Genomic DNA, 18,562 nt, shown 5'->3' with positions numbered 1-18,562 from the left:
GTGATATAAAAATCAGTCCCAGGAGGCTGATACACATTTATTAAATCAGATAGTACATTACCGTACAAACCTCTGAGGAGGCGGACACTCGATACAAACGATAATCAGTAATAAAACAACTATGGTGATACACCAAAGCACGACCCACATGGGATCCAGCTCAGGCTCAGAGTAACACGCTAGCAGAAGCATCTTGCGGAGGGCTAACACCACAGGCAAGGTTGGGTGCGACGCAACCTTTACTCGATGTCTTCAACAACGAAGTCCGGGTCTTCCTCTAAAGAAAACCACAAATATATATATATATATATATATATATATATATATATATATATCGGATGAGTACAAAGGTACTCAACAAGTCCAACCACACCCACGGAGGGGAAATAATAAAAATTATGCACGGGTTTGTCAAGGATGAGGCTAGGGTTCATTTGCGATAAAGCGAGGTTTTACACATGCTACCGGACTCCACGTCCACAGTATCTTACTGCACAACTGCGGGCACTTTCAAAACAACTCACGCCACAAAGCCAATCATCCCAAAATATCTATTGAAGTGACCACGCCTTAACGCGTCCAATACCGTGGACACGGCTATTCGAATAGATTTTTCACTCTGCAGAGGTGGTACACTTTACCCACAAGTAGGGTACCGCACTACGAACACCTTAATGTCGTGGCGGATCCTAACAAAGCCATTACCCACCTTAGCCGAATCTAACTAGCCAACACGGAAGCTACCATGGGGTTAATGACCTATCAACAAGGTCATAACTGGGACATAACTCACACAGATCGTATTCCTTCTCCATGGTCTCCCGTTGCTCACCCGCTCTCCTTTTGGCTAGCAGAACAACTAGTGGGGTTTATGCTAAGCCGTTGCCCACACAACGGTCGAGTGGTTGTACGATAAATGGGTTAGGCAAGATGACACCTCAATTCATCCTTATATTGACCAGACGGACATCTCCTGACCATGCTCAACCACAAAGGTACAAGCACACTTGTGGCATTTCACACAGAAAACGCCGTCCATCTCGTCAGATCATATCTTTCCTTTATTTTCCCAAAATCCCATTTTATCTTTTACACTCGTACCCTTATTTTTGTTAAAGCGCTTGTGGTCATGGTTCAAAATATAATAAAGGGAATAACAGGTAACAAGCATCTCTAGCAGTAGTTAACGTCTAACAGAGCAAATCCTAGGTCATCAAGGGATAGTCATAACAATCAAGGGGTGGCTATCCAACCATGTCTTGCAATAAAACGATGCATTTTATAAAACAGGCCAACAGGTTGCGTTTATAACACTATGATAAATATGCATCAAAAGATGGGATTGGACTTGCCATTCACAAAGCCTTCCGGGAAGTCCTGATCGAGGTACCGTCCGTCGGGTTCGGGCTCGCGGTACTGGTCCTTCGGGTTCGGGCTCGCGGTACTGGTCCTCGGACTCTTGCTCGCAGTACTGCTCATCGATGGGTTCTCCCTTGGTCACTTCGTGATCTACGGCGCACACAAACAAACATACAATAAAGAAGAGAAATAAAGGTTTTATCATCGGGCCCGAATCAGGGATAACTTGAGAAACAATGGTAGAAAGAATATTTTTGGGAGATTTCTTGATGGCATGGCCGAAATTATGTTAGAAATGGCGTGGTGAAGTTTTGGGGCAAACGGAGGATTTTTGGCGCATGAAATAATGGGCCGAACAGGGGTTTAGGGAATGAATAAGGATCCAAGGGCCTATTTGTAATTACTATTGGGAGGGGAGGGCTTGATTAGAATTTCTGGGAATACCTAGGGTACTCTGAAAAGGGTCAGGGGCTTATCCGTAATTATTTTGTGTAGTGGAAGGGTTCATTTCCTAAATAGAGCGAACATGGGGTTTATTTGGAAAAAGGGATTAAAGAGAGGTGGGGCTCTTAATGAAATAGGCAGAAGGGCAGGGGGGCTCAGGGAAAAGTTTTCCTTCTTCCTCCTCCCGTTGCCTGGAACAGAGGAGGGGGAGGGGCACCGGCGGCGGCGCCGATTTTGGCGGCTCCAGGGCACGGCGGCGGCCGGGGGTAAGGGCAAAATGGAGAGGGGGGCAAGGGGAACCGATTCCTCTACTCACCACGAGCTGGGGTGGCGCACCGCGGCCTGCCCACGGTGGCCAGCAGCGGCGGGCGGAGGCGCTTGCGACGGCGGCGATGCAGGGCCGGGGAGGGGGCTAGGGGCGGTGGTGGAGGTTGTGGTGGTGGTGGGGCGCAACGTGGGGGTATTTATAGGCCGGCGAGGGCGGGAAGGAGGGGGGCGCGGTGGAGGCCGGTGAGCTCCGGAGGCGGCCATTAATGGCGGTGGGGGCGGCGGTGGCACTGAGTCGTCGCCGCGCAGGATGGTCGGTGGTGCGTAGCGGGGAGGGGCGGCCTGGGGGATGTGCGGCGCAGGGGGGGCGGCCAATGGCGAGGCGCCGCGCGGCGGCCTGCTCTGCTCCGCCATGGCTCGCAGGGGCAAGCACAAGCACCGAGGCGGGCAAGGGGGCACGGCGCGCAGAGGAGAGGCCGAGTTAGGCAGCACCAGTGAAGGTCGCAGTGGGGGGGGTGGTGGTGGCCAGGCGCTCGGCGTCGAGCTCTGCTCGGCGTTGTGCTGCGCGTGCAAGGGAAATGAGAGAAGGAGAAGGAAAAAGAAAAAGAGAAAAGGGGAAAAGAAAAACAGGGGGGAAAAGGAAGGGAGGGGGTGCGTCGGCGGAATTCGCGGCGACTGTCGCGAGCGCGGGGTTGAGCACGCGACACGGCACGTGGGTCGAGGAATAGAGAAAGGATGGCGGTTAATTTTGGATGTCAGACGGCGAAACGTCAGGAAACGTTTTGGGCGATTATGAGCTCGGACGGTAAAAGATTAAGGAACGAGTTGAGCTCGACGATGAAAAAGTTTTGAAAATTATTTTAAGCGAGTGATTTGTACTGTAATTTGAATACGATAAAAACGCCGGCGTTACATCTCCCCACCCTTATCCTCTGGCTGCTCTTCTCATCTCTTCCGCCCTTCCTTCTTGCTCTACCACCGCCTCCCCTCCCTTCGTCCATGCGCACGGGAGCGACGGGGGGCAAGCGGGAGCAGCGGTGCAGGGCCGCGGCGACCAGCGCGACGCGGGTGTGCGGGACCCGGCGGCCGGCGCGTGGGGCCTTCCCCCGCCGCCCCCTCTCCTTCCTTCCTCTGCTGCCTCCTCCCCTCCCTTCTTCCTCGCGAACGGGAGCGGCGGCGGGCAGGAGCGGTTGCGGCCAGCGCGTGGGCGAACTGCCCATCTCCTCCCTTCTTCCTCCTCACGGGAGCAACAGCGGGGCGGCACAGCCAGACCCTCCTCGGCCTAGCCTCAACGGGCGGCGCGCGCGGGTGGCCTGGCCAAGCCCCGGCGGGCGGTGCAACCAGATCCCGCTCAGTTTGGCCCCAGTGAGCGGCGGTGTGGATGGATTATTTTTTTCAAATATGTATATGTGGCCGGATTGATTTGTGAATAATTTTGTGGTAGTAACTGATCTTGTGAAGAATTGATTTGTGATTATAATTGATTTTGTGATTGCAATTTGGAGAAATATTTGGAAGCTAGCCCGTGTACGGGAGCCGGCGGGATGATTTTTTTCTGAAAAACTACATTAGCCCTGGTTGAATAGGCGCCGAGACAAAAACATCAAGCACATTAGTCCTAAATAGCTGGTCTTGGTTGAGAAACCAGGACTAAAGCCGGTTCACAAAGCCGGTTCCCAACTGGGACTGATGAAGGGCCGGTTCCCACCTGGGACTGACGAAGGGTTCTGTACTAGTGTCTTGGGATCTTGTCCAAGTGGTCATCCTGACGTGTTGTAGGCTTGTAGCTGCATGCGCAGGATAAACACTTAGCAACGTATAGGATAGTTTATTATTATCTACTCCCTCCATCACATGAAGAGTGCAATTTTAATTTTTCAGATAGATTAGTGGTGGTGTAAAATAACCTTTATGACCTTATTTTTTGACATGCATAGACTTCCTAAAATCATGGACAGGAGATAATTTTGGCATGCGAGATCTGACCACTAAATTAGGCGGTTATTGGCATTAAATTCCTAGAATTCTCTTTTGTAGGATTTTTTCTAAAAAATGCTAGGATTGCACTCTTCATGAAGATAGAGAGAGTATAGAGTAATTAACTGTTTAACGCGAACCAATAATATATTTATATTAGTATATAATTTCCCCAAAATTATTTCCAAGTTTTCTAGATCATTTTCATTTTTGAAAAGACCTGACGGATTTTATGATTTCTTAAAAAATCCTCTCAAGTGGACAATGGACCTTGCAGTCTCCACTACTATAAAAATGATATTTAGGGATGGTTGAAACTGCATTTGCAGGGGCTGGTAAAGAGGAGCGGGTAACGTATCCACCCTGTAAATGTAAAAAAAATATCCCAGCTAATCAGCCACCACCACAAGCCTCCCTACTACAGAAGCATTAACCGGGGTTCGAACCGCTTAACTTAAGCCTTACGCGTACTCTTCTCTCTACCACACTATACAGTCACTTGTGACTCTACGAGGTATGTCATTCTTTTGTATTAACTCTAAAATTGATTTATAGATGCGGGTGACGCAATCACCTGACTCTGGAAATTATTTCTAGGAGCGGGTGATGCCATCACCCACACCTACAATTATTTATTTATTCATTTTTATTTTTATTTTTATACTTTTCTTTGAAAATATAAACATATATTTGTATATACTCACACAAGATATATTTCACATATCTCAAGTGTTTTTTCAAATGGTTAAAATATCACAATCGCACTACATATGTTCAAATTGCTTTCATATTCACATATACTACATTCATAATATATTGTACAACACATGTATTATAGAGAGATTAAAATTATTTTTTGGACTATTAAATGACCTTGAATGAAAAAGTTATCAACTATAAAATTTCAGGTCTCATCCTCTCTACAATTGTGATATAAAGTTTAACATCATCCGAGATCATATAAAAAAGTTATGAATTTATTTATGTAAGACCATTTGTAGAGGCGGGTCATACCATCATCTGCCCCTAAAAATTATTTTTGGGGCGGGTGATGCCATCACCCACCCCTAGAAATGGTGGCCGTTTCAAAGGGGCAGATGAGGCCATCAGCCGCCCCTAAAGATGTATTTTCAGAGGCGGGTTGGAAGCTACGGTAATCCCGCTCCTTTTGTAGTAGCGGGTTACCTTTTAGCTCTCCCTAGAAAAAAGGAGCGCTTTTACAAATTATTTTTGTAGTAGTGCTTATGGATATGGTATGATTGGTGTCAACATGTGAGTATATATAATCCACTGAATATAAGATGAGCGAGCACCGGAAATGTAGTCATGCGTGAGATTACTCTGTGGTCTCTTGCTGTCCCTTTGAGATCGGAAAACTGACACAAGTGGGTCAATTCCAACAGATAAGGTGCCGAATGCCCATCCACGTGTCCGAAAGTTGAAACAAGAGAGTTACAAAACCTAGATAGATTACACTAAAGACAACGCACACGGCTGACACTTTATTTGCTTTCACTGAAAAAACGAGACTCACGCTCACGACCCGACTAAAGACGATGCCAAATCCTTCTCTGGATCCGCCATGATGGAGTGACATATGCGTCAATCTCCGATCCAACGAGACCCACATTTGATTTTAGCTTCTTCCGCCCTGCAAAATACATGCAAATCCCTACAATAATAATCTCTTGTTCGTGTAACATGCATGCGATGGTACACGCACGACGATCCGTAGTAAGGTTGCCTACCAATTTACTAGAGAAGTATGTCGGGCACCATCAAGGAGAAGCAGCAGTCCTTGAAGGCGTCCATGGCGCGGCTGTAGAGGGACACGAGCGCCTCCACGCTCCCGTCGCCCTGGGGGCACAGCGGCAGGATGTAGACGGCGCCGTCCACCGGCTGGTTGCTCGGCATGTACAGGAACTGCCGGCCGCCGCCGAAGTCGAGGTCGTAGAAGGGGATCCTGTACAGGCAGTACACCTCGACGTCCGGGTTCTCCGCCGCGTCGGACATGGGCTCCAGCCCTTCCTCCTCGACGGCCCCGGAGCCGATGAAGTCGATGAACGACCTGAAGTAGGCGTCGTCCACGCGGGCGACCTCCCGGCGGATGAGCTCCGCGGCGCGCCCTAGGGGGCCGGCCAGCAGCTCCCGCGCGGTGGCGGCCGGGTGCGCCCATAGCACGACGTTGCCGGTGTACCCCTGGGGCACCCGCGGGCTCCTCATCCGCGCCCGCCCGTTCACGGCCATGTGCAGCGTCGTCGTGGCCTCGCCGCCGTCGAGCCCCCGCGCCCTGGTCACGCACCGCCAGAGGTGCGCCACCAGGCACTGCATGGTGGTGTACGGACGGAGCGTGGTCGCCGCCGCGGATGCCCGCGACTTGAGGTCGGAGATGAACTCCCTGCTGAAGCGCACCTTGTGCGTCACCACTACGTCGTTGTCGGCGGCGCGCGGCGGGCTCTTCTTCTCGTCGTCGTCGTCGTTATCGTTGGGGACCTTGAACTCGGTGCCGCGGTGGTCGAACTCGACCCGGGGCGGGTGGCGGGGCAGGAAGGACTCCCGGTCGTGCACCGGGACGGGGTCGACGGTGGCGCCGCGGGTGCACTGGCCCCAGGCGAGCAGGCACTGGCACATGGCGAAGCCGTCGCCGACGGCGTGGTGCATGGTGTGGCCGACGACGAGGGAGCCGCACGCGAACCTCGTGACCTGGACCAGCATGAGCTCCTCCGCGCCCTCGCCGCTGGGGTGCAGGCGCCGCGCCGCCGCCGGCTGCAGCAGCAGCGGCATGGCGGCCTCCAGCGCGATGCCGGCCGTCGCCTCGACGAACCGCACACCGGCGTCGTTCAGCAGGAGCGCTCGCCGGCCGGCCGCGGACGACCCGTCCGCGGCGATCAGCCTGCCGGCCCACTCGCGGTACTCGGCCAGGGCCCTCGCGAGCCCCGCCTCGAGGGCGGCGGGGGTCGGGGACGGCGAGTGGAAGCCGTGGATGCTGGACATGTACTCGTCGTGGACCTCGTCGAAGACGGTGAGGGGGATCACGACGTCCACGGCCGGAGTGCTGCCCTCGCCATAGGCGGGTTTGACGACCTTGGATGACTGCACGACGATCTCCATAGCACGGGGGTGGTTGGTGTCGCTGAAAAAGCTAGAACTATACTTGTACGTGTCCTAGCTATGAGCCTCCCGATCATGAGCCGCTGTGTTATATAACCGTCAGAAATGCTAAAAGCATATATTCTATTGCAGATCACCTAACTCCAACCATGGTTGACTAACACATGACATCCATATATCGAAGAAACCCTCGTCCAAACAATACTGCCCTAATTCTGCATACCATGTTTCCTTCTGGCAGGATCAGTCGTGTCGTTATCTTTTTGGCTGGCAGTCCCATTGCACTGCCTGGTTGCAACTAACAGGGATTCGACGTGAGGGATGTACGAGAGAGATGCGCTTAACTTGCAGCACCTGGATCACGCTACCTAGCTAGTATGCAGTGCGAATGCATGTGACCCGCGTCAGGGCGCTACAAATCATGCAATGCACACCGTGAGGAATGGTGCAGACTATGTGCCCCTTTCGAGAGCTCCACGAGCGGCTCCAAACCAGGCTCCCGCCGGAGCCCTTCCAAAGGCTGCAAACAGAGCAGCTCCATCCCAGAAGCCGCACCTGAAACCCCTTTTGCTTACACGGAGGAGAAGCCACGAAACGTGGCTCCGAACGCAGGCCTGCGTCCCCTTGTAAACGTTTGCCATGAACTTTACATTAGTTACAAAGATTTTGCCATCCCCTATTTTTCTCGGACTCGGCACGCAGGCATCGCTAAAAATAAAGAACGCTCCTTCCTCTATCCTTCCTCTCCTGCTGTCTCCCCATCGCGAAACTAGGTGCGGCAACGCATGAATCCTCTCTGGCGGCCGGCGGTAGCGCGCAGGGAGGGCACTCCGATCAGCGAAATCAACGTATCCGCGCTGGCGGAGGTCGATCCCGGCATTGGGGGCAGCGGTGGGTCCCCATACGGGCGAGATGGCACCTGCGGCCAGGCGGAGCGGCAGCAACCGGCCAAGGCTCAGTGTACGCACTGCACGCTCCGAGGGGGAGCGGCATGGCCCAGCTCTCCTACGGCCGGCCCGACCACGTTCGCAGCGGCATGGCCTAGCATCCCGGCCTTCTGTGTGGGCGCAGTTGTACAGATTCTAGTTCTTTTCAAAGCTAATGTAAGTGAACATTACCTAGCTTATTTTTGGGTCAAATTATTCCAAAATCTCTATTTATGCAAGTGATTTGTATCTTGAATTTCTAGATTCATAGGAGAGATTGTTTTAGTGGCGCGACAGCTATTCATTTTGCCGCCCTGAAAGGTCATACTTGGTGCATTCGGCTTCTTGTGGCTGATTACGTGCCTAGCTTGTCAGACTTTTGGAACGTTATGCGTGGAAAGTCCAGAGATGAAACAAAAAAGGATGCCTTCGCACTACCGGAAACGCGGCCTTTGCCGAGTGTCCAGAGCTTTGCCGAGTACAAAATATCGGGCACTCGGCAAAGAGACTCTTTGCCGAGTGCTGCACTCGGCAAAAGAAAACACACGGTGAACTCCACCTTTGCCGAGTGTCATACACTAGGCAAAGAAAAACACTCGGCAAAGAATTTTTTGCCTAGTGTCGAGCACTCGGCAAAGGTAGACACTCAGCAAACGAGCGCCAGGACGTACAGGCAATTAACAGCGTGAGTCTTTGCCGAGTGCCTAGTCGAAGACACTCGGCAAAGAGGAGTTTTGCCGAGTGCCTAGGCAAGACACTCGGCAAAATATACATATTTTTTCTTTATTTTGTCCAAAATTTTTTTCTATTATCATCCTACATTCTCCTCAACAACGTATGTAATTTAGGTTCATTTATGGAAGCATCTGCTATATTTCGTCAATTTATTTTATTTTATTGAATTTCTTGAATAATTCAAATTTGAACTGGGTGGTCATTCGAATAATGGAAAAAATGAATGAAAAATTATTATTTATGTTAATGAGCATGCTTTGAGGCCTTATCGAAGAAAGGACCAGAAATTTCAAACCTACTATTCACAAAACATGGCAACTAAATTGTGTTCAAGTCGTGTTTAAATTGTATAAAAGGCAAATTTGGTCGGAAAATTATAATACTTGTCGAGATGTCATGTTATCATGTGAGGATACCATGATAAAATTTTCTTATTGAGAAAGTAGACGTGGTATGTATATGTGCTCATGCATATGTGGGGATGATGGGTTAATGTAAATGCTATGTCTGGTGGTAAACAATCACAATGATAACAGAAATAAACCACTACCATAGCTATAATTAATCTTTTGCTAGTTTTATTTGAAGTGTTCCCGTTCACTTTATATGTCGATCACCTTTGCCATGTCTGTTGAGTCAGAATAGGTAGGACAATAGGACATGTATTAAACCATTAAGATGCGAATTAACAACTTCAACCAGTACAAGCTTTAGCTATAGAGAGAAAAGCTCTATGTTCCTCACACCACTGAATTAGTGTGAAATTCCTTAATAATTGTCGCTTGTACGACTGAAATTGTGGGTTAAAACCCATGTCAGCTAGATATCTTGTAAACACGCTATGCTAAATTATCCAGCTGCTTACGAGCAGAAACTTCTAGTTTTTTAAAAAAAATACATTTGGGTAATACACACTATGAGTTTATTACTGTGTATTGACTCCCGCGATTAGTGATCTAAAGACATCCATTAGGCGATGAGTAACCAATCAGCTAGGGCTTTGGACGGCTTCAGTTTTGCAAGTTGGGTGTGTTCATGGATGCACTGCATGGTGTGTACTGCTTCCCACACGCAAGCTTGCCTTGTGACCACGTAGATGTAAACAATCATATGATCTTGAAAGCTTATCTTGTTGATAGCGGAGATGGACATATATATGCTTGCGTATGCTCCACCCACCTTCTCTTTTCATGGTTTCTGTTAAATAGAAGCATCTCAATGTTCCCTTTTACTTTCCTATAGATGAAGGGCCGTTACATCCTATAGATGGAGGGCAATTGATATTACTCTGTATCGGGTGTGTATGTTAGAGGATGGAAGACCGTGCGTGGATGTACATTGGCCGCCCAAGTCAGGCTGGGATGACTAGTGAGTGGATCAACAAGACCGATGCTTTCTTGGAAATGGCGTTTGGCGAAGCTGCTAAAGGAACGAGTATGATTCTCTGCCCATGCAGCAAGTGTGCAAACAGGAAAAGACAAAATAAGAAGAACATGGGGGAACATCTTTGCAAGAATGGATTTACGGCAGACTATACCTGGTGGATCTACCACGGTGAAGTCAATCGTATGAGAGAGGATGTGGTGAGACCACGTGTCGAGGATTATGATGCTGATGCCGGTGTAGCGGATATGTTTGATGACTATGGGGAGGCACAGTTCGCTGAGGGACAAACGGAGGAGGAGATAGAGGCGACCGCAAAGGCGTTCTACGACATGCTTGCCGCGTCACATAAACTCCTTCATGGACATACGACGGTTTTTCAGCTTGATGCTATTGGACGCATAATGGCGTTAAAGTCGCAGTACAGCCTGAGTCGAGGCACCTTTGATGGTTTGTTGACAGTTATTGGCAGCCTGCTTCCGAAGGGTCACATTTTGCCAAAGAGCATGTATGAGGCACGGAAACTCCTTCGTGCACTCAAGATGCCGTATGAGCAGATACATGCTTGTATGAATGGGTGCGTCCTGTTTAGGAAAGGATATGCGGAAGCAAAGTACTGTCCAAAGTGTAAATTCTCAAGGTTCATGGAGGTAGACAGTGATAGTGATAGCCCAAAGAGGCAGCTCAACATTCCCGTGACAGTCCTACGATACCTTCCGTTCATACCGAGGATCCAGCGGCTATACATGACTGAGGAATACGCAAAACAAATGACTTGGCACAAAAATGGCAAATGATACAATCCTGACAAGATGGTACATGCATCCGATGGTGAAGCATGGAAACACTTTGATAGCATTCATCATGAGAAAGCTAGAGATGCTCGTAATGTACGTGTTGCGCTGGCAACAGATGGGTTCAATCCATATGGAATGTCGGCTGCCACATACACATGCTGGCCTGCATTCGTTATCCCCCTCAATGTACCCCCGGGCGTATGCTTTCAACGACAGAACATAATCTTGTCGTTGATTATTCCTGAACACCCGGGGAATAATATGGGTGTGTTCATGGAGCCTCTCATTGATGATTTGATCCATGCTTGGGAGGACGGGGTATGGACATACGATCGGGCTACAAAGCAAAACTTCATAATGCATGTTTGGTACCAATACTCCATGCATGACTTGCTGGCGTATGGGGTATTCAGCGTATGGTGTGTTCACGGGAAGTTCCCATGTTCTGTATGCAAGGAAGGTCTTAGGTTCATTTGGTTGTAGAAGGGTGGCAAGTATGTTGCTTTCGACAAACATCGGCAATTCCTCCCTCTTGACCATCCATTCAGACGAGACATTAAGAACTTTACGAAAGGTGTCGCAGCAACAGGCCTTGCACCTCCAATGAAGACTAGTGGCGCAATTCGTCAGGAGATAGATGGTCTCGTGGTCAATCCAGCAGGTGGCTTTGTGGGATGTAGGGAACAACATATGTGGACTCATAAGTCAGGCTTGTCTCGGCTCCCCTACTATGATGACCTTCTCTTTCCACACAACATTGATATCATGCACACCGAAAAGAATATCGCTGAGGCACTTTGGTCAACAATCATGGACATTCCTGGCAAGACAAAGGACAACGTTAAGGCTAGAGTTGATCTGGCAATATTATGTGATAGACCGAACCTAGAGATGAAGCCTCCTGGTCGCGGAAAGACATGGAGAAGGCCTAAGGCCGATTTCGTATTGACCAAGCCCCAGAGGAGGGAAGTACTAGACTGGATTAAGAAGTTGATGTTCCCTGATGGGTATGCAGCTAATCTGAGTAGGGGGGTCAACTTTTCATCTATGCGAGTCTTAGGGATGAAGAGTCATGACTACCACATATGGATTGAGCGGCTTCTTCCGGCGATGGTTCGAGGCTATTTCCCTGAGCATGTCTAGCTCGTGCTTGCAGAGTTGAGCTATTTCTTCTGCCAGCTTTGTGCCAAGAAGTTATCTCGGACCGTGGTTGCAGACTTAGAAAGAATGGCACCGGTGTTTCTCTATAAGTTGGAGAAGATCCTTCCACCCGGCTTCTTCAACCCGATGAAGCATATGATTTTGCACCTCCTGTATGAGGTACGAATGGGGGGGCGTGCAGGGTTATTGGTGCTATCCAATTGAGAGATGTCTAAAGGTGCTTCGAAAGAAATGTGGAAATAAAAGCAAAATTGAGGCTTCCATTGCAGAGGCATACATTCATGAAGAGGTGTCCAACTTCACAACAACATACTATGGTAAGAACAGAACATCGTGGCTTGATTCATTTTCTACATTTGGACGGCTTAATTTCATCTTCTAATATGTCATGCATGTACTTGCTGTCCTGTAGGTAACAACCTCCCTAGCGTGCATAATCCTCCCCCTCGTTACAATGCTAGCGAAAATGAATCGAACCTCAGCCTTTTGCAAGGGCAACTCGGAAGTGCAAGTGGTTCGACCACTAAGATATTGAGCCCTCAAGAGTGGCATCAGATCATGCTATATGTGTTGACCAACCTTGAAGAGGTGGTGCCGTACATGAAGCGATTTCTTTGTGAGTTCTGGCGTCAATCAAGGGATCCTACCTAGCAGGAATGTGATACCCTTCTTAGACAGGGCGCAGGGAATGGATCGCCCACTTTCATTGCTTGGTTCAAACAGTAGGTACCGTCCAATCTAGCTCGTACTTAGTTTGTCATTCGTAGTTGTTCTTACGTGCAAATAATATAACGATCTATCGTGCTTGAACTTGTAGGGTCATAGGATGAGTGCCGAGTTGAGACAGGTTGCCGATGGCTTTGACTATAGGGTCAGGTCATATTCTGGTTATGACGTTAATGGATATCGTTTTTGGACGAGAAGCCATGAGGCAAGTCGACCCAATCGAAAGACCACAAATTCTGGAGTTTTTACTCCCGGCCTTGATAATGTTGAGTATTATGGAAGAATTAAAGAAATATACGAACTCAGTTTTCATGGTTCCAAACCTCTCAATCCCGTCATATTCAAATGCCATTGGTTTGATCCAGATGTAATGAGACGGACATATTCTAATCTTGGGCTAGTGGAGGTCCGACAGGATTCTGTCTTACCAGGAGACGATGTCTATATTGTGGCCCAACAAGCCATACAAGTTTATTATCTCCCATATGCGTGCCAAACCAAGGAGCATCTTAAGGGTTGGTATGTTGTGCACAAGGTATCACTGCATGGCAAAGTACCTATCCCAATCGATGAGGATTACAACTTAGACCCAAACACACATGATGGAGAGTTCTTTCAAGAAGAGGGGCTAGAAGGACGATTTGAGATAGACTTAACCGAAGCAATCGGAACGGAAGTTGAAATGGTTGTTGATGAGGAGGAGGAGGAGGAGGAGGAGGATCAGGTGCAAAATGCGAAAGACTTATAAATGCTAGAAGCATTACATTTAGGCAATGTCAATGATGATAGTTATGCTTCGGATAATGCGGACTATGACATGGTTGATAGTGATGATGAGACTTATGATCCAGCTAATCCTGATGATGAAGATTACTTTTAATCAATGTAATACTATATTATTATGTAATTATGTTTTATTTATTTTGCATCTCTTTCTAAGTATGTCATGTTTATCTGTACTTATTGGTTTACTCTTCTTAATTTCAGGTGATTGAACAAAGATGGTGGGCGGTGGTTACTTGAGGAATGTACGGTCCCTTTACTCTAGGGCGAGGAGTGCCCCTGCACCGTCTGATGTAGCAGAGGGGTCGTCACGGAGGGGGAGGGGGAGGAGGGGGAGGGGGAGCTCACAGGGGCCCTCGTAGGATGACACGGAGGAGGAGGCACAGTTGCCTACACAGGATGAGGAGGTGCAGGAGAGGGACGAGGAGTCGCAGGAGGAGGACGAGGAGGCGCAGCACACCGCCTCTGGTTCCGCGGGCTCTGGTTCCGCAGCCTCTGGTGCGTCGAGAGTCTACTTGCGAGGTCCCCCGAGTCTCCCTCACCGACCGATACCTCATGACAGGCGCCCGCTGATTACTCTCGATAAGGATAGGTAACTTTAAATGTTTTCACCGCTTCTACATGTTATATGTTCAAATCTGGAATAGAAACTAATGATTTTTCTTAATCACTTTGTGCAGGGGTAGGAAGATTGTGCACCCTGGAGCTTCTCACAAGCGCACCGTCAATGGCATCATCGGTATTCTATGCAGGCAACACTTCCCTGGCATGGTTGAGTACGGCGGAGTGTGGGAGACGGCCGATACGTTTGAGCACTACGCCGCGGCCCCCGATGCTGAAGATCGGGAGGGCAGGGTATTCAGCAACAAGGCGGAGCGGGTGAAGAAAGAGCTGTGGGTAAGTGCTCAATAAATTGCATATTAATTGCACAATTTTACACCATAAATGAATGAGATCCATTGTGTTTGTATATGTATGATTTCTTCAGATGCGAGGCTGGTAAAGAGGGTGAGGCGGATGTGGTGATCACCAACTGCTGCAAGAAACTAGTCTGGGAGATGCACTACGAGGCGTGTATCCAAGCCGTCAGAAATTACCACGCCACTGTCCTTGGACAGAGGGTCACCAAAGAAGAAGCAAGAACAATTTATTTGACTCCGGAGCAGTACATACAGGTAAAGAACAGAACACCGTGGCTTGATTCTTTTTCTACATTAGGACGGCTTAATTTTATCTTCTAATATGTCATGCATGTACTTGGTGTCTTGTAGGTGACTCCTAATTGGTGCATCTCATATCCCGATTGCTGGCGACGCATAGTGCAAAAGTGGTGCTCCGAGGAGTGGGAGGAGAATCACGTTGCTTGCCGGGAGTGACGTTTGATGATGACAGGTGTAGCACACCATCAAGGCTGCCGCAACCTCAGCGGATACGCTAAAGCATGGGTACGCGAATACATTTATTTAATCTAACACACAATTATGCATGCTTTCTAATCATCTTGTTGCTTTTCTCGCAGTCATCATCACATGGTGGCCAGCCTTGCAACCTCTTCATGGCATTTGCTCTATCCCACAAGGGAAAGGCGACCTCCGACGTCAGCTACAACCCGGAGGATGGGTCCGAGGCATACAGCAATGCGAGCATCCACACCCACCTCAGTGAGTACACATCAATGGCAAGGGAGGTCCATGGCCCAAAATATGATCCCACCACAGAGGACCTTGACACAGAGATCGTCATGAGGGTGGGAGGAGGTAAGAAGAAAGGACGGTACTGTGGCAGAACCAACCTGAATTACGCCGGCTCAAGTATGCAAGTCCTCTCTCACGGGCTCCAACGTACTTCAAACGGTGTAACCCCTTGGCCTGTCGGGTAACATCCCGATAAACCACCGAATGCAGGATCAAATAAGGTACCTCGCACGAAGGCGAGTCCAGAGATACAAATGCCAACCGTTTTTACATCACAGATCTAATATTACATGGTATACAACCATAGTACAAAAACCTAACTAATTCGAATTTATACAAGACTTTTTCAAAGTTATAGTATCTGCAGCAGAAAATAAACGCGACTCTACAGACGTCGCACAACGGATGTTTGAGCTAAGCCCATGCTCAACATCACTCGGAGGGACCTGTGTTGGCCGGGGACGGATCCCACTCCACGGACCAACCATCGGGAAGGGCATAGGGTCATGGCACAAGCAGAGCAGAGTCCTCTGGGAGATTACCTGGACAAAATTTACATTGCAAGACTGAGTATTCTAATACTCAGCAAGGCTTACCCATTTCATGGTATATTTAGCCATGTAACTTGACTATGAAGGCTTGTAATGGTTCTGGGTTTAATTTCAGCTGAAAAGCAACAAAAAGTAGATCCTTAATTTTCTAATTTTTAGCTTTCAGATTCTAGTTGGTTATCCATTCTAAGTAAGCAATTATAGCTATTCAAACATGGTAGAACTTTTTCAGCAAACATCATCTTTGATCATTATCAAGTTGCTCTTATTACTCTATGTGGCAAAGGGATTAAGCAGTATCAATCTCCATGAGAAACGGACAATTCCTGAATCGAATTTCAGCCTTGCAAGGGTAAAGCTAACTCACACGCTTGGAACATCTAGAGATCGTTCCGAAGCAACCGTTTGCCTTTCATTCCGACTCGTGGATCAGATCCACCACAAGCGACTGTAGGACCATACGCACATTCAATGTGCAGGACGTACGTCTGTAGCGTGACTACATGACCATACTCCTGTCTGCCTGTGCGAAACGTATGCCTACAGTGTGCGTGACTGTAGGACGTACTCACATCCGCTGCGGAACGTACTCCCGCACGTCGGTGCGTGTGCGAAAAACCGAATTACGAGTGGTGGGAGGTATGTCCACTCCTCGGGCCGATTGGTTACTAGGCTTACCGTTACCATATTTCGCGGCATGTGGCTAGTACTTTCAAACGCTTAACCACCGCTACCACACACTACAACCTTAGCCAAATTCATCAACACAGACGGGGTATCATCTCAACCATGATACTTCACATAAATCCCGTCCGTCATCCTTATAGTGATTGCAGGAATGTAAATATTGCAAGTCCTATATCACGCGAGTGATAGAAAATCACCCGACTTCTACCGGTCCTATTAGCCGAGCATCTATGCGACAAGAACTCAGGCACAATACATAGGTTCCTAGGATGCAATGCATCTAGGGTTCCATTTCATCTCCTAGACTTAATGCAAGATATAATATATAAGTATAAGATTGCATAATGTAGTAATTTAAAATACTGGGTTATGCACCGGGGCTTGCCTTCGTTGGTGGGGCTAGAGTCAGGGATGTTAGTATTATTATCTTCCGAACTTTGGTTCGGGGCTTCAGATAATCCCTTAGTGACGTTCACTTGGTCTTCAGAAATATCCTCTACAGACTCCTGGGAGATCTCGTAGGTACCGTCTACAGAAGTAATTATATCTACATGTAATGCAATATTACATTCAAAGTGTGCACATAAAACTATTTTACTTCACGATAAAGTTGCAATCCAACACTCATTTAACATATTACTCATATAACAACTAAAAAGATTTGAAACTAAACTTAGGTAGATCTTTAGGTGGACAACTAATTAAAATTGACTATTTGTTGAGGATTACAACAGAGCTGATTGGAAACAACAGGGTTTTAGCCGATAGAATCGGCAAAGGAGGGAGTTATATACATAGTTTTTAGGAAATCTGCTGATTTCTGTTTGGAAGAGAAATCGGCAGGAGCGGTCCCTGTGTATGATCAGAGGGGATTAGCCGATTTTGGTTCACCTGAGGTCAAATCGGCTGATATAGAGAGGAACGTTGAAGGTACAGTACTCCAAGGATAGAAAAAGAAAAGATCTTGCTGATTGGATTATCAGTATGTTTCTGGTCTATCCGATTGGTTGGTGCATTAGCCTTGGCCTTAATCGATTCATGTGCATCAGGTCTAGCCGATTGGATGTCTACTGGTGCTAGCTGATTGGCTAAAGCTGTATCGGCCGTGCCTAACAGAGACTCTTATTGTGCTAACTTGCCGATCTGTGGTGGTGTGTTTCGGCAGGTGCAGCCGATATGTCATCTAAATCGGATGTCTAGCTGATCACTGCGCGCATCGGCTTAGCCGATTTGTGGTTTTAGCAAGCTAGTCGATCTGTGAATATCGGCACGCTAGTCGATCAGTGCATGTAACTATTCAATATTGGAAGTAGCCGATTGTGCAACAACTACTCGACTCGTGTAGCATGTAACTATCCGATTGCGCATTGGTAAACTAGTCAAGAGTGTGAACATCAGCCGAGCTGATATGTGCGCATGTACTAGATTTGTGAATCGGTACAAGTAGTCGATCAGTGCATTTGCAAACTAGTTGAATAGTGAACATCGGCTGAGCCGATTTGTGTACGTGTACTAGTCGATCGGTGAATCGGCATACTAGTCGATTTAGTGCATCGGCACATTAGCTGATTTACACATCGGGTAGAACTAGTCGAGTGATGTATTGGCATAGCTAGTTGATTAGTGCGAGTAACTAGCCGATGGTGCATTGGTAGATTAGTCGAACTACGTATCCTTATGGTCTGTGTCTCAGCGTATTCAGCCGATTGGTGGGTCAGCTGTGTAGCCGGTTTTCATCCTTAATGTTTTCCTATATCTACTGGGGTATATCAGCCGTGTAGCTGATTGTCCTATTCTGCATTGATTGTGCCTAACTGAGATGTATTTAAGTGTTATCCTAGGTAACTAGGTGTAGTTGCATCGGCTTGATTACGTCAGTACAACATACAGCTGATGGGGTCATCTAAACCAGATCTGCTATAAGAACCAGGTAGAACAGAACACTAATATCGGACTAGGCT

General features: G+C 48.1%; 1 protein-coding gene across 1 annotated transcript; it reads right to left on the bottom strand.

Annotated features, from left to right (window-relative positions):
• Window positions 1-5,518: 5,518 nt before the first annotated feature.
• On the bottom strand, window positions 5,519-7,192 carry LOC112897363 (agmatine coumaroyltransferase-2-like). The gene has a single exon (XM_025965649.1). The coding sequence runs from the start codon at window positions 7,156-7,158 to the stop codon at window positions 5,803-5,805; it is 1,356 nt and encodes a 451-aa protein (XP_025821434.1). The 5' UTR covers window positions 7,159-7,192; the 3' UTR covers window positions 5,519-5,802.
• Window positions 7,193-18,562: the final 11,370 nt, after the last annotated feature.

This window comes from Panicum hallii, chromosome 6 (genome assembly GCF_002211085.1).
Source record: "Panicum hallii strain FIL2 chromosome 6, PHallii_v3.1, whole genome shotgun sequence".
NCBI classification, from domain to species: domain Eukaryota; kingdom Viridiplantae; phylum Streptophyta; class Magnoliopsida; order Poales; family Poaceae; genus Panicum; species Panicum hallii.
This window is presented reverse-complemented; position numbering and strand designations above follow the sequence as displayed.